This window comes from Ictalurus punctatus, chromosome 23 (assembly GCF_001660625.3).
Source record: "Ictalurus punctatus breed USDA103 chromosome 23, Coco_2.0, whole genome shotgun sequence".
Lineage (NCBI taxonomy): Eukaryota > Metazoa > Chordata > Actinopteri > Siluriformes > Ictaluridae > Ictalurus > Ictalurus punctatus.
The window spans coordinates 18,575,925-18,591,836 of record NC_030438.2 but is presented as its reverse complement, the minus strand read 5'-3'; the positions used below and the strand labels follow the sequence as shown (position 1 = coordinate 18,591,836).

The following is a 15,912-nucleotide window of genomic DNA, read 5'->3' as shown; positions in this document are numbered from 1 at the left end:
AACGTCAACCTCTTTATAACCCGAGGTCGGTATGGATAACGTAATGAAACGCATAAAGAACCGCGTGGTATGTTGTCCAGACGGGTTTTTACTGAAGAATATTTCGAGGTCCACCGTAAATCAGTTAGACATCACTATAAAAATGAAAAACAATGGAATACTGCTTTGAACTGTGGGAACATCAGTATGTCACATTACCTCACTCCATAACCACATGTTTATTAAGTGACTGTACAATAACAAATGCAAAATAATAATTAAAAAAAAAAAAAAAAACCAACAGAAAAGGAATACATATAGAACCAAATGTGTCAAGATACGCGTTACATTTTCTTTTCTTCCATAGAACAGATCAGGTGATGTTAGACGAGGTGTAGCTTTACACAGCTTTAAACACACAAACACCGGAATCGCTGTGGTTTCCTCAACGGCCTGAACGTGAGGTCAAAACTTTAACAAAACCGTCCGAGTATTCGAACATACTGGAAAGAAAAAAAAAAAAAAAAAAAAAACACAACTAAACGTTCGGGATTTTAACTGGCTCCGGATACGCGTACATACATTTATATATAAAAATAAACTAGCGGAAATATTAATAGTCACGAAGCTATAATGAAGTGGTCTGAGGATAGAGACGGTTTTAATTAACGGCCCCAGAGTGGCCTGGTTTGCGTTTCACTCCGTGTAACTCGTTAACGTTTTTAATACATACATATACGTGTGTGTACGTACTATACATACACACACACACATACACACACACGGTGTCGCAAAAAGTATTCATACACGGGGCGAATGAACATTTTGGCACAATGTAACCTTATTTACGAAACATGTCTTTGTAAACACACACACTCGTCTCTCACGCTCGTGATGAACTCGAGTGAACACGTCTGCGGTTATGCAGGTCGGTGCAATTCGAATGCGTTCCTTTAAATGATGTGTGCTGTATATCGTTTCCTACTACGCCACGGCCTTCTTTTGTCAAAAGCACTCTCAAAAGCTATCTGTGGGGAAAAAAAAAAGATATAATATAAACTAAATTATGAAACATTTTGGAAGACATTTCGCTAAAAAGTGTTAATTTCCACCCAAAAGTATGAAGACTTTTAGGACACCCTGTGTGTGCGCGCGCGTGTGTGTATATATGTATGTGTGTGTATACATACATATACACACACATTATATATTGCCCTTGTTAAAATTTCTTTGTTTTTGACATCAAGGTAGGCAACAACGATGACAGAAAACCACATAATTCACATCGGAGGTCAGGAGGTAAAAAACTAGAAGAGTTTAGATTTGTGTGTGTGTGTGTGTGTGTGTGTGTGTGTGTGTGTGTGTGTGTGTGTATACACATTTATAAGGGTTTGGCTTCAGTCCACACCCGGCTGTGTGTATGCGTCCAGCTGTGAGCCGAATGTGGCGTTTATGGCGGATATCAGGAGCTCAGGGGAAGCGGCGATGAACAACGCGGTCGTCTCGCGAGCGCGTTTTTAAAATATCTTCCCTTTTTTCGTTTTCTTTTCCAGAGTCCTGTTGAGAAAAAGGGAAGTGTTCGCGTTACTGAGGAACCACACACCGGAAAAACAGTCAAACACATCGAGATATCTATACGTGTTTCTCTTCCCGTTATTCGGCGACGCGGCGGGTACAATTAGACTAAAAGTGTCTTCGCCAAGTGATGGAAAGCCAGGGAAACACACGGGTCATTTTCGAGTCTCGGCTACGTTTCAATACTCGCTTACGGGTCACCATTTCCATCCCTGACGCCATGGTGAATCCCGTTTCTCTACTCGGGTGAAGTCTGTTAGAACTAGACTTTCGACAGAACTAGTCGAAACAGATGGGAGACTTGAAGCGCAAGAGCATGTAACAAGATCTAAATTTTATCCGTCTACGTTTCATTTGCGGCCCGTCTTAAGGAATGAACAAGGCTGCAGACGTGAACAGGAAGCCGGATATATAACATACAGCTACAGATTTGTGTTCTCGCTTCAAGTGGCCACCTTACTTGTTCCACAGGGAGCTGTGTACGCGGCAAAAGACCAACAGGAAGTTGAAGTAGTTTCATCATGTGTGCGATCGCATTTACTTCACAATAGTTATGTTAAGTACATCTGATTAATAAATAAATAAATAAATAATTCAGATTATATAACGTTTGAATCAAACATGCTAAATTCACATTTTTTCCCCCATTTCTGAGCTTGAACTTATCTCAGTATGCAAATTATTACAGGATGTCATGGTACACATGAAATGTTTATCTGCCCAGAGCTCTCTGTTACAAGCCAAATTATGTTCACTTTATCTTGTACTAAATGCTCATTTATTTGTGTTAAGGAAAAATGGATAAACATCGCCCTCTAATGGGCGACGAGGTTTTTAGGCTGATGCTAGCAATTTGAGATGCCTGATTCCAGTGATGTTTAGCCTACACTCTCCTATGCTTCTGGGTAAAGGTTAAAAGCTTCCTAAACTGTAGTGTGAACCGCTCTGGATTCTGATGAGCGCTTGTAGGGTTGGAAGTAGAACCTTTAAAGGTTTGACTTCGTTTTCTAAGAGAAAAAATCGTCGAGTTCGGGCTAAGCATGTTAAACGCGTGCTGACGTGACGTCGGTGCTGACCTGGAGGCGTCGAGTTTCTGCTGCTCGAGGAAGCGCTGCTGGCTCTCCCAGTTCGCTCTCTCCTCCTCGAACTGACGTCTCCTTTCCTCGAGCTCCTTGTGCTGAGCCTCCAGGTTCTTCTTCATCTGCTCGTGGCGCCGCTGCAGCTGCGAGAGAGAAAAATCCGCGACGGTGAGCGCGGGCGTTAAATCAGAGTGTGTGGGACAGAAGACCTTTACATGGCAGTGCTTGTGGAAGAGCTGTACGGAAGCCGTACCTCTGCCTCGGAGTCTTTCAGCTTCTGGACCTTCTCCTTGACTTTCATCTCAAACACCTGCTCCATCTCCATCTCCATCTTCTTCATCTTAGTCACGTGCTCTCGCCTTTCCTCCTCCATCTGCGCCAGGGGGCTCCTGGGGGACGCACCGGCATGCGCACGTGCACAACAGAGTTACAAACCAGAGGACAGACTGCAGTCACAGATGAGTACATTACAGTGGTATTGCTCCAGAGAGAGCCGCCTCACACATCTGTAGTGATGTGTGTGTGTGTGTGTGTGTGTGAGAGAGAGAGAGATGGAGACAAAAAGACACAGAGAGAGCGAGACAGAGAGAGATGGGGCGATAGAGAGAGACAGACTGACAGATGGAGCTAGACACTGAGAGAGACAGACAGAGAGATAGGGAGACAGAGACAGAGGGGTTGTGAGATAGACAGACAGAGATATGGGGGGAGAGAGAGATAGATGGGGGGGGTGAGAGAAACTGATGCCTGCAGAGCTCCATGGACAGACAGCTGACAGATCAAAGCTGCAGACTAGTAGTGAGGAAACCAGGGAGATAAAACTCCATCCAACATTCCAGGTTTTTCCAGATTTTCCAGAGGCACACAGGCTAGACAGATGACTGGGGGTTAAAAAGCAAAAAAGCTCAGAGCGCTGATTGGAGGTTAGTAGGCTAAGCAGACACCTGGAGTTCCAACGAATACGCAAAAAATACCAGGATAAGACATCACCTAAACGCATCGATTTAAAAAGTCAACAACTGAAACGAATGGAGAAAATCTTAAATTATTATCTGGACAACCCCCCCCCGCTACACTAATAGCTGGTGTGTGCTGGGCGTTCTGGCGCACTACGGCAGCCGTCGCATCATCCCGGTGGCTGCTACACACGGGTGGTGGTTTAGGACATCTCCCCATACAATGTAAAAGCGCTTGGAGTGTCTAGAGAAGCGCTATACAAGTGTAACTATAACCAACTGCTCTAGATTCTGAACAAAGCTGATCACATATCAATCGGAGGCAACCCGAATAAAACCGTAGCGGGTCAAATATCGAAGAATCAAAATCACAGTGTGTAAAATCATGTAAACAATTTAATCACTGTGCAGGATGTTTTACATTAGATTTAAGGATTTAACTGTGCCTTCCTTTTAGCAGAGAACCATAATCTCTGTATTTTCCCATGTGTGTGTGTGTGTGTGTGTGTGTGTGTGTGTGTGTATGTGCATGCGACTTTATATGGACATTTTTTCAAGCTGGCAGTAGAGGAAGGGGGGGAGAAAAAGGGAGAAACAAAAATCCACCACAGACACTAGAGGGCGCCATCACCAGTGCAGGAGAGAGAAACTGTTTTGCTTTGGGAGAGAGAGAAAAAAACGACACAAAAAAAAAACCAAACAATCCACACTTACATGCCTTCGACCGAGTCAGCTCTACAAAAACAGAAACACACAAACTTAGCATGCTGAAATCAGTGTGTGGAACAAGGAGCAACACAGAATAAACGCTCAAACGAGAAAAAAACATGAGGGCTGAAACTGGCTCGGATCAGACGAGCAAATAACGGCGCTCCCGCTGTGGTTTCCTGTCAGTTAGTGGTGAACCCGGCGACGCAGATCATTGGCTGCTGCAGTGTGTGTTAGTGTGAGCGAGTGTGTGTGCAAGCACGTAAAGTGACTGCTCGCGCATGCGTGCGTGTGACTTCAGGCCAGGTTAACCGCTTTGCAACGTGACCGAGTTCGGCTGAAGACGAAGCCAGGAACGAACGACAGGAAATGGTGAGGCTGCTGTCATTTCAAAACAAGAAAGAAACCGCCGACTGGCTGATGGAACGACGGCGTCATGATGCACGACCTGATTACAACGCTCGCGTGTAATACTGGCGGATTCTGGATCCTGATTGGTCAAAAAAGTGTTCGTTCCTTTTCTAACGGCGAACCACATGTTGCACACGCCGTCGTTTCTATAGTAACGACTTACACAGGGACTTCGGTCCCTCCGGACACGGGAACCGTCTTCGGGATGTTCTTGTCCTCACGTTTGACAAGTGTGAATCTTGTCTCAATAACTTCAAGACTAAATAAATAAGTAAATAAATAAATAAATAAATAAACGACAGACCTGCGAGGGAACGAGCGTTTACGGCAACTATAAATGGATAAAAAAAAGAAAAAAGTAAGACACGTCTTTCTTCAAAGAAGTAAATCGTAATGGTTGGTGACTCGCTCGCTGTGGTATAAGTGGAACGAAACGCCGCGTGCGCCGTTAGAGGAAAACGATGCAGTTTGCCCACCGTGTCGTTGATTATTTTCCTATAACAGCACAGCACTGTCTTGGCTCTCCTGATCGATCGTTCAGCGGTATATTTATTTATTTGTTCTCTCCACTCTACTCTTGACGCCTCGCAGTCACCTGTAATAAACTTTAGACTGAGTAGCAGAATATTATCCTCTATTAAATTTTTTTTTTAAATCTCATTGTACAAATTTCAGTCAGAAACATTTAATCAAGAGCAATCTAAATTCTAATTCGGTCTATAATCGGTTTAGTAAAAGTGATTATTATTTTTAAACTGAAAGATCATTTTGAGGTGCATGATAAAATGATGTGGGGAACAAATTCAGTTCAATAAGGACAATAAGGGGGAGAACGCTTTGTCGATGTGACGTTGAGACGGAATTCTTTTCCTTACACTTTGGATCACGTGTAAAGGCGGAGATTTTCGAGCGCGTGGATACGTACTTGGTGAGCTGTCCTTTGGTCTTGTTGTTGTCCATGCCGTTGCAGGTGACGGCGGCCAGCTTCCTGCTCCTGTAGTTCTCGTAGTGGACGTTGTTGGTGACGTCCTTCAGGTCCTGCATGTGGGTCCTGCGGGAAAAGCACGGCCTGTTAAACGCGTGGCGGAACATGCCGTTCGATCGCGCTAGAGCGATAACTCTAAATAGATACTCAGAAGACGGTATACGCTACCGCTCAAAAGTTTAGACACCCTCGTATCGATGCTGTGATAAAAAAAAAAGTCTACACCGACTTCAAACGTTTAATCACACACCTTCAGATCAAAAGGTTTTTAAGATCATGAGAAACATTTCAGTCGAGTGTCCACAAACTTTTGACTGCTAGTGTACATGAATAGATGCGTATGACGGTATAGTAGTATTGAGATGCAAATTTAAAGTTAGATTAAGGTCAACAGCACGAGGTGTACCTGATGAGCATGTTCCGCAGAATGGTGAAATCGCAGTGGTCTCCATTTTCAACTGTAGTGGGGGAAAAAAAAGATTTCTTGCTTATGTTATAATTTCTAATAATAATAATAATAATAATAATAATAATAATAAAGATCCCATGTTCTACTCTTAAACACACACACAGTATGTGATGGACATCATTTATCGTTGAAATATCGTGATGTGATATATTTCTCATGTGTGTTAGAAAAGCGTAATGGGTTAGCATAAAACTAATTCTGCATTAAAAAAAGAGAGCAGAAGAATCTGGAAAATATCAATCTAATAACGCCAACCAAAAAACAAAACAAAATCAACACCACACTTTTAAACATGTATTAAGATTAACCACCCCCCCAACCACCATACGGTTAAGTATGTTCGACATTGAATGCATTATTAGTTTTCATTCCCATCCATGTTCACGATGCTCCGCCCCCAGGGTCTATAACACAACTGACAGGAGGGCGTGTCCAAGCACAAACGAGCACTCCAGACCAGGAGTCAGTTTTCACAAACAGGGTTTTTCAGCACTTTAATACACCTTTGTTGAGGCCATGTTTTGTTTAATAAAAAACAACAAGTAGTTCAACTTTAAGTAATTCTGTGTGTACTACTGAATTTACAAGCACTACTATACAGATCAATTTGAATAGCTGTGTGAGAGAGAGAGAGAGAGAGAGAGAGAGAGAGAGAGAGAGAGAGAGAGAGAGAGAGAGAGAGAGAGCGAGCGTGTGTGTGTGTTCAGTTTCAGGCCTGTAGGGAAGAACATGTGTCAGTGTCAGCGTGCTAGTTAGCATACCTTCTGCCACACCCCATGGGTACTGCCTCCCTCTAACCTTCTTCCCGTTCGCTTCGATGATGGTGTTGCTGCCGACTACAGCCAGAGGAAGTCGATCCTACACACGCACGCACACACACACACACACACACACACACACACACACACACACACACTTAATACTTCCACACAAATACAACTTTTTTCCCCACATGCACTATAAACTCGTCCTATAACCTGCTTTCTAAAATAAACAAAAAGTGGTAAAAGGCTTAGAACTCTCACTTTGATCTTCTTCACGAGCTTGTTCTCCTCTTCGTCGTCGGTCTCTGGAAACTCGTAGATTTTGATTTTGTGCTCCTGGATTTCTCTCATGATCTGAAACAGGAGAACAAAGGGAACGTGAATATTTCATCGATTCCCTTAACACGAGCACAAAGACGACCTCGAAGTAGAAGACTGAAGGTGAAAGGATTTTGCTGCGAGTTAAAGCGTGAACAAATCCGATATTAACCTGTAGAGCTTCACATTTCCGACTGGGAGACGATTCGCTAACGGAAAGATGGTCAATACTCCGATTACCGGAGCGGAGACGCGCGATAACGTTGGGCCTCGGCTCAACGCGCCGCCCGCGTGCGAACAGGACACGCGCGTCTGACCCTGAGGAGGACGATATTTAAGGACTACCTCGGGATGATGAACCGATAAGAGCCGTCTCGTTAAATTGTAGTACGTGTAGTAGCAGCGAGACCGATAAATATTGCTCCAGCTCTTGCTAAGTTCTTCCAAACAGCACTGCAGTCATTACATAGAACCTTTCAAGAACCCGTTTTCCTTATAAATATATATATCAACAATTAATAATCACTCTAAATCTACATCCGGTTTTCTATAACTATGAATATTATGAAAAGTAAAAAAGTAGTAATAAAATTTAAACGAGTCAAATCGTTTACATTTATTTTTGTGTTCAACGCTGCACTCAGATAGAATAAATAAATAAATAAATAAATAAATAAAAACAGGTTGGGATTTATGCTCTATTTCTGTTCTGCCTCTCGGTGTCTCTCCTCCTGCTGGGATAATACTCAAACAGATGGCGCAGCGCACGCGGAGATCCGAGTCGCTCGACACTCCTGACTCGTATCCGCGTTAGATTAGCCGAGCTCAAACCCAGGTGAGGGGAGCGAAGCAGGTTCGCGTGCTGGGAAAAATTCTCCCTTCTGCTCCAGGGAGGACGCGGATAGTCGGCTAGCGCGACGCTTAACGCCGCATCTCACCGACACGCTTGAGTCGTTCTGAAAACAGACGGAAAAATCAGCTGTTCCTCTTCCAGATAGGACAGGTTTACTGATCGTCTTCAATGCTCGACTCTGATTGGTCAGGAGGTGGCGATTATTTCTAGAAGAAAATCGCAGGTGTACATTAACGAGCTGGTTCTAGTACGTTCTCGTTTCCGTAGCGACAACGCACACACGAGCTTTTACTGCGAACACGCCGGACGAACGCATTGCACAAATGCGTGTAATCACGGATGTGGTGCGGTTTTCTGTGCAGAGACGTTTTAGTGTTTATGGAAGGAGTCTCCAGTGAGAGAGCTTTGTAACATGGGAAAGTCTTCAGGAATAAAGGGGAGGGGTTTGTTTGCCGGAAATGTGATTAACTAGGCTGAAAAATCGCTAGCCAAGCCAATTGAACCCAGGACGAGCTAATTAGCGAGCGTTGCTTTTCGTTCTATGCTTTACTTTCTTTCAATTCGCTGTTCAGCTCTTGAAAGCAAACTATTAACACCAGGGCTTGTCGATACGACCGTGTAATATCGATACTGCGATAAACGCGATACACGACACGCACCACGGAAACGTCTTCGCGTGTGTCGCGATAGAATATTGGATCATATTTTCCACTCCTATTTGAAATAAAGCTGAACTCAAGGGAAAGACGGAGAGAGTAGGAAGAGTGAGACTTCGAGTGAGCGAACCTGTTTCTTAAACTGTTGGCACTCTTCGGGGGTGAGGGTATCCGCCTTGGCGATCAGAGGGATGATGTTCACCTTCTCGTGCAACCGTTTCATGAACTCGATGTCCAGCGGCTTCAGTCTGGGCGGGAAAACGAAACGCAAATCAAACACCGAGCAGTGAATACAAGACACTTATGAACAGAGCTGATACGAAGCTGGGAGAGAGAGAGAGAGAGATTGATTCTAAGCTATTCTGTCCGAGGCTGAAATGAAAGTAACCCTTCCTCATGGGTGTGCTGTGGGTTTCCTGCTGGTTTTCTGGTTGCGATAACGGTCGGCTGAGAGCGTCTGTTATTATCCACTTTGACTCGTCGGCACAGCCGGACGTTCACAGAGGACACGGACCGTACGGCTGTGTCTCGAACGGTTCAGGGAGTCTCACAAAGTGCACAAAAAAAAAAAAAAGACCGTTCCGAATTCTCCTTATCCAAGGATATCATCAAACGTCTATCACCGGGAACTGATCTGAGTTAAAAGGCAACTAAAATCAACAACGGCTTAATTTATTTACATTTTTCTCCAAACAAGATGATATTACAACAAATGTCAATTTAAGAGAAGTTTGTCTATATCGCCTAAACATGGGGGTGGGGGGCGGGGGGGTATTAAAGCAGTCATTATCGGAGGTTTCCTGTCATTGACATCGTGTGTTAGGAGAATCCGTAAGTTACGATTGGGATGAAACTTCTCCACTTCATTTTATAATAATAATTATAATAACAGAGTCATCGAAACTCTGGAGTGACACAAACGGAACTATGGGAATTACGTTGTGACCATTTTTTTTTTTTTTTTTTTTAAAACCCCCAAAATAAATCAAAGTAATCTAATATTTTACATCTTCAAAGTAGACGCCCTTTTCGCTGAGAATTGTATTCTGGCGTTTTCTCGACGGATTTCTTGAGGAATTTCCCTGAAATGTTTTTTAAACAGTATTAAAGGAGTTCCCACCTACGCTGGACACTTATCGGCTGCTTTTCGGAATATTCCGACCATTTAAAACAATATTTCCTCGTGAATAAATTCTCGGTTTTCTAATGAAAGAAACGGATACGTCGGCACGATGATATTTCTGTCTGCGACACCGATTTCAAACATTTAATCACACGTCTTCAGATCAAAAACTTTTTAACATCACGAGAAACATTTCAGTCGAGTGTCTCCAAACTTTTGACCGGTGGCCGTAAACAGCCTACAGACTGCAGGCCTCGTTATCTGTTCGTTATCTTTCAAAGCGCCATAAACAGTAGGAAATGGGTGCGTCGTTCAGGGAATTCGAGACTCCGTGTGTGCCCTCGACACTTTCACCTCAGACACGAAACCCACCAGGCAGCTTCCGTAAACCCTCGACAAGGTTTCTGAGCTTAGACTTTCCTAGAATTTCTTCATGCTCATGTGTGCGTATTCATTTCCAAAACAAAAGACAAGAACCAGAGTTGTGTAGCAATCACACAACCCCCCCCTCCCCCCCCCCCTCCTTTTGGTACTCGGTACTAATACTGAATTGACTAACCTACTTTCAAGTTTATCAGTCTCGGCACATCAGGGGGAAACGTGTATATCGTGCTCTGTATACGTATGCTGGTTGCTGCTTATGTGCTGCAAGCGACAAACTCCTGGTGCTGAGTTTTAACGTTTCAATACGTTCATGAGTAACACATGTCCTGACTCACCCGTGTCCTGAAGGAGCGATGAAGTACAGGCAGCAGTGAACTCTGTTGTCGGGCATCTGCCTCCTGTTAACGCGCGACTCTGCGTTCAGGTAATCCTCGAACTTGCTGTCGATGTGATCGATGACCGGCTGCCAGCTACAGCGAGCAGGACGCACAGGCTTTACATTCACAGTGCATTCGTTACAGTCTGAAATACTGACGTGTATAGACCCGACACACCGTATACGCTACTATACAATAATATAAAACAGACAAGAAAGGACGGGGCAATATAAATGCCTAATTGAACAAAACTTTATACATCTTACCTCTATGTTTTAAAGCTTTTTTAACCCGCTAATAGGTAATAGAACCCACAGTCCTTTACTAAGTAGGCGGTACCGTGATTTGCATAAATTAGACTTGGAGTGTGTGAAGCAGTTGGCCAAGGCCCTCCCCAAAATAATTCCGGTTCCAGACTAAAGGGGGCGACATAGAGCAAACCGTTCACACACACACAAACTGTCCAGATCATGCAGTATGGGCCAAAGCTAAAAACTCGTGAGGCATCTATTTACAGCCTCCTCAACACGTTTCAATGCATCACCCTTGTGCGGACGTGGATTTCTTTTGCATATCATGCATATTCATAGATCTCGGCATACCGTGCGGCGACGTTCACAGGGTGCTTTTGAAATATTGCATATTAACACAGGTTGCGGTTTTAAGCCACGTTACGATAACGATACAGTCAGATTGTCGAGCACGAAACTTAGCAATTTAACAGCGCTGACGTCTACGGAGAAAGAAAGATCCGCGTGTAACGGATCGCCGGCCGTTCTGAACGCGCTCACCAGTTACTGTTATCGACAGCGTCTCCAAACCCCGGAGTGTCCACCATGGTGAGCAGCAGCTGAACTCCGCCCTCCTTCATCAACACTTTGGAGTGCTCCACCTGCAGCACAGAGCATTCACACACACAAACAGCTTTCACATCCACGCCTCTGACAGACCCATGCAGCACGACTCTGTTGAATTTGAATTCTCCATTCTGATTGGTCAGAAGGTGCTAAAAAGTACAATATAACACCACACTACACACTATATGCATAATTCGCTAAAACACACCTCTTGCCTTTCACCTGAACACGCCGCTACCTTTCTGAACTTCATTAGAACGATGAAACACCTTAAAAAGCTCAGGTGTGAAAGTTATGAAACAGCTACGTGTACAAACACGCGGCGTGCGGCGGCATGGCACTACTGCGGTATGCTGGGAAAAAAAAAAATAAAGATCCTGTAGCTGTACCTGCACGGTTTTCTTGACTCTGTGCGACGGGCCCTGGTGCTCCGAGGAGTACAGCTCGGTGAGGAAGAGAGAGTTAATCATCGTGGACTTGCCCAAGCCTGACTCACCTGAAATTGAGGAAAAGAAGAAGAATAATGTTTTTTTTTTTTTTATATATAAACCAGCGCAGATTTAAAACCATGGCGATAAGGAAAAAGATGTTCTCGGACTAAAATCTCAGGTCTCGGGCCACGTTTCGTTTTCTTGTAGACGTACGGATGGGGTTTGTCGCCGCTTTTTGGCTCCGGAGGATCGTTAATCTAATGACGGCGGAGAGATGTTTCGGCCCGTGACGAGCTGAAGAACGGGCTTTTTGTGCTGTGCCTTTGTGAGGCCTTTGGTCCCGTGCCTCCTGGCACCGAGCGAGAATAACGAGATCCATGTGAGAGGAAAGCAGGAACCTCAAAAGAACTGCGTCTCAGCTTTGAACAGGACAGGAAGCTGTCAAGCGGCTGCTGGAACGTTCTCAGTGCTCGATCACCGACGAAAAAATTCTGAATTCCTCGTTGTACTGTACACGGAAGTGAACTGCACTGTATTTTATTTATTCATTTGACAATTCTAGGCATTGTACCCTTTTATATCTCTCGTCTAGAATCGCTATTAAACACGGCTCTGTTAAAGCCGCAATGTTATAAAACACGACTTTATATTAATAATAAAGTCTCACTTTCACTGCACCTTGTGGTTTCTGTTCCTCGCTGCCTTTAGACATGCCGTTTTACTTTTGATCACAGTGTTTTAATTAGACGTTACAGATCTTACTCAGCCTCATTGCTAAGGGATCGCTTCCGTAATAAGAAGATCCGTGTCAGGATTTACAGACAGGAGTTACACGGTGGAGCATTCTGATACGAACATAAAGTTTGTGCCCGTGCATCACTGTCGTGCTTCCGTGCTACACGATGTCCACTTTGTAAAGTTTGATCTTCAGGGTGTTTAATATAAAATGCTCTCCTGCCTTAGAGGACTTGGAGGTCGCACGCTTTCTTCCTCGGTCACGTGACGATTTCGCCTCCGTCTGATGTCGACTGTGTGTGCCATCATACATACGTGGAAAATTTTTTTTACCCGGAACTATAAAATTAAATTGAGAAAATTTGCACAATTACGGATCAAATGAGAACCTTATCTGTTATTTATTATTTTTTTTTAATCATTTTACTGCAATCGGGCGTCGCAAAAGTGCATCAGGACCAGCGGAGTACCGTGACGGCCTTCGTAACAATAAGAGAAAGGTACGAAAAGCTCAAACAGCAGCGTTTATTTACTATTAAATCTCAGGATTACCGGACTTTTAAATTCTCCCCGCGTAAACACGAAACTTTATATTTTATTTATTTATTTATTTCTATTTGAAACCACTACAGTCTCTGAAATTCGATACGGCTGGATGATTTTAAATCTGAAATTGATAGCTTCTTATCTTCCCAGTGGTGTCTGTACATGTTTTGCTCAAACCTTTAACTCTAAAACACCGAAGCATTTTTTTAAAGCTTTGTACACGTTCCTACTCGACCTTTCACCTGCTTGTCTATGCGGTGTGTGTGCGCTGCGACATGTGCTTGTGATCTGTGTCGATTTTATCTTTTCTTTTGCAACATGATCTGGTTTTCATCAAGAAATCAGTGTACATACGTACGTAAATAAGTAAGTAAGCAAGTAAATAAATAAATAAATAAATTCAACGCCCTAACCGTAACCGCTGTCTCATAAGGAACGTTTTTAACCTCTGTGTTTAACAGGCTGTTTAACGCATTTTTAAACCCCAGATGTTTGGTTCTACGGATTCGACCTCGTGATGATGGTACGAGGAAAGAATGATGAAAATGTGCTGAACACAATCTTTTCATCAAGCAGCTCTGTGTACTCGGCCCAAGGAAAAACGTCTTTTTGAGACTAGAGAGGTGGGATGATCTGCTACGGGGGGGGAATAAAAAAAAAACCAACAACAACAACACACGTTTGTCTTCACTCAGATTGAATATCACCGTCTAACAGGCTGGTCTGAGCGTTTCAGAGACTAAGAATGGTGTAAAAAAAAACAAAAAACAAAAAAAACCACAGAGTCAGCATCGGGTCTGCGCAGTAAGTTCATGAGAGAGCGCTGAGAGGAGAATGAGCGGATAGGAAGGCTACGGTCATTCGGATAACCGCTCTGTACAAACGTGACGACTCTCAGAATACTCAAACCTCGAGGTGGACGGGCTACAAGAGCAGAAGACCCGTTCGGTGTCTAATTCCTGTCGGCCAAGAACAGGAATCTGACGCTATAGTGGAGCAACTGTGGCTCTCTGGATGTTTTTTGTTTGCCGCAGCAGTCTGCGTGAGCTCGGCGGTTTCTGAAATACTCAGAGCAGGTCAGAGAGATCAATACATCTGTATTATTGTGTACAATTTCCTCACCTGACCTGACATTAAGCAGCAATGATTTGTTGAACAGGAACATTTTTTTTTTTTCCTTTTCCATTTTGAACAGGCTTTTTTTTTTTTTTTTTTAACCTTAGGCAGGATGTGAAATCACTGCCTTTCAACCCTGGCTTCCTGTGTGGTTCTCTCCTGACAGCTTTTACAACGAATGTCAAGAATGCAGTCCCCCAGCTGGCTGCCGTTCAACACCAGACAGGAAGTTCGAAGTGTTTGAGCGTACACGGCCCATCGCTTGAACGCGCTTTATTACGGTGATGAAATGTCGGCGCACGAGCCCTGAGATTATAATCCACATACGGAAAGCCACCGTTCTCTTACCCACGACCATTAGCGTGAACTCGAAGCCCCGTTTCACAGACTTCCTGTAGACCTGGTTGGGGAGGCTGGCGAAGCCGACGTATCCCTCGAGATTCTTCTGCTGCTGCGGGGGGAACAAAGAACAAACAAACAAAAAAAAACACACACGCACTTTTCATATTCGTACATTGAAAGAGAATTCGGAGTAAATAAATAAATAAATTTCAGACTACATGTTCTTTATTTTAGATGAAATGCTTAGCATTTACTCAGCATTAACTTTAGCATTAATCCTCATACTCACTGCTGTTTGTTTAAATCCGAGCCGCGCGAGTCCGGATGAAGCCGAAATAAACGTCGAAAGAAACCCAGCGAGAACGTCCAAGTGTCCAGAATTAGTTTTAACACAGGAAGAAAAAAAGATGCATTAGTGTCCAAAATAATGAACGCAGTATCACGAATCACGGCGTGTGAGAAAGTCTACACCATCACGATAAACACAAGACATTTCTAAGATGTCTTACGACATATGGGATTGCGAAAAAATGAAAACAGACCGTACTGTTAGGTACTTTCAGATTTAATACATTAGACCGTGAATCCGGCAGCGTAGGTACGTTTCTGATGGCAGGATCGGACTTCCTTTTCGATTCTAATTTGATCCAGGGTTGTACAGATCCACATCGGAGACTGTTAGACCGATTTTTGGAGTCAGATCGGTTTTTATTAAAGACTAAACTGATAGGAGCCTTCAGAAACCTTGTCGCTCCAGCGTAAAGCTTAAAAAGACACTCAGAAATCTAAATTTGGGGCCAAAATGTTGCTGTAGGTAGAAAACAAGAGCTCAGAGGAGACCGACCATGATCAGACGCAATCGGTCGTGATTCACATCATGTGACGAGATCCCCTGCTCAGGTTAACGCCATAGCCAGGCTACTTCACTTTACTGGGGAGATAACTCTCCTGGTCTCCTGCATTAGCCCCACCCCTGTCTACTAACTGGGCGGGGCACGTCCTTTGACTGTAGTGTTCCGCATCCAACTACAGCTTGTATCTCGTTAACCCTCCGACTAAAGAACTAGGAAAGTCGGGACGAAGGTCTCCTCAACCCCGGCGCCGTTTCAAAATGGCCGCTCACAAAATTAACTTCCTACATCTGATTTCCACCCCCCACCCCAACCACAGTTCTCTGTCTTCTCCATCACGTCACCATGGCGACACTCCGTGTGAGAAGTAAGAGCAAGAACGAAACAATAATGGAAG

The 15,912-nt window shown here is 43.9% G+C and overlaps 1 protein-coding gene across 1 annotated transcript; it reads right to left on the bottom strand.

Moving 5' to 3' along the window:
* Nucleotides 1-68: 68 nt before the first annotated feature.
* Nucleotides 69-15,064, bottom strand: septin7b (septin 7b; the record flags this gene model as incomplete). Its single annotated transcript, XM_017453346.2, has 14 exons — nucleotides 69-1,536; nucleotides 2,631-2,776; nucleotides 2,887-3,022; nucleotides 4,304-4,324; nucleotides 5,634-5,759; nucleotides 6,100-6,151; nucleotides 6,924-7,020; nucleotides 7,188-7,280; nucleotides 8,884-9,001; nucleotides 10,596-10,730; nucleotides 11,429-11,529; nucleotides 11,884-11,990; nucleotides 14,671-14,773; nucleotides 14,954-15,064. Coding segments are annotated over 14 exons (1,386 nt in total), but the record flags the coding sequence as incomplete, so codon positions are not given.
* Nucleotides 15,065-15,912: the final 848 nt, after the last annotated feature.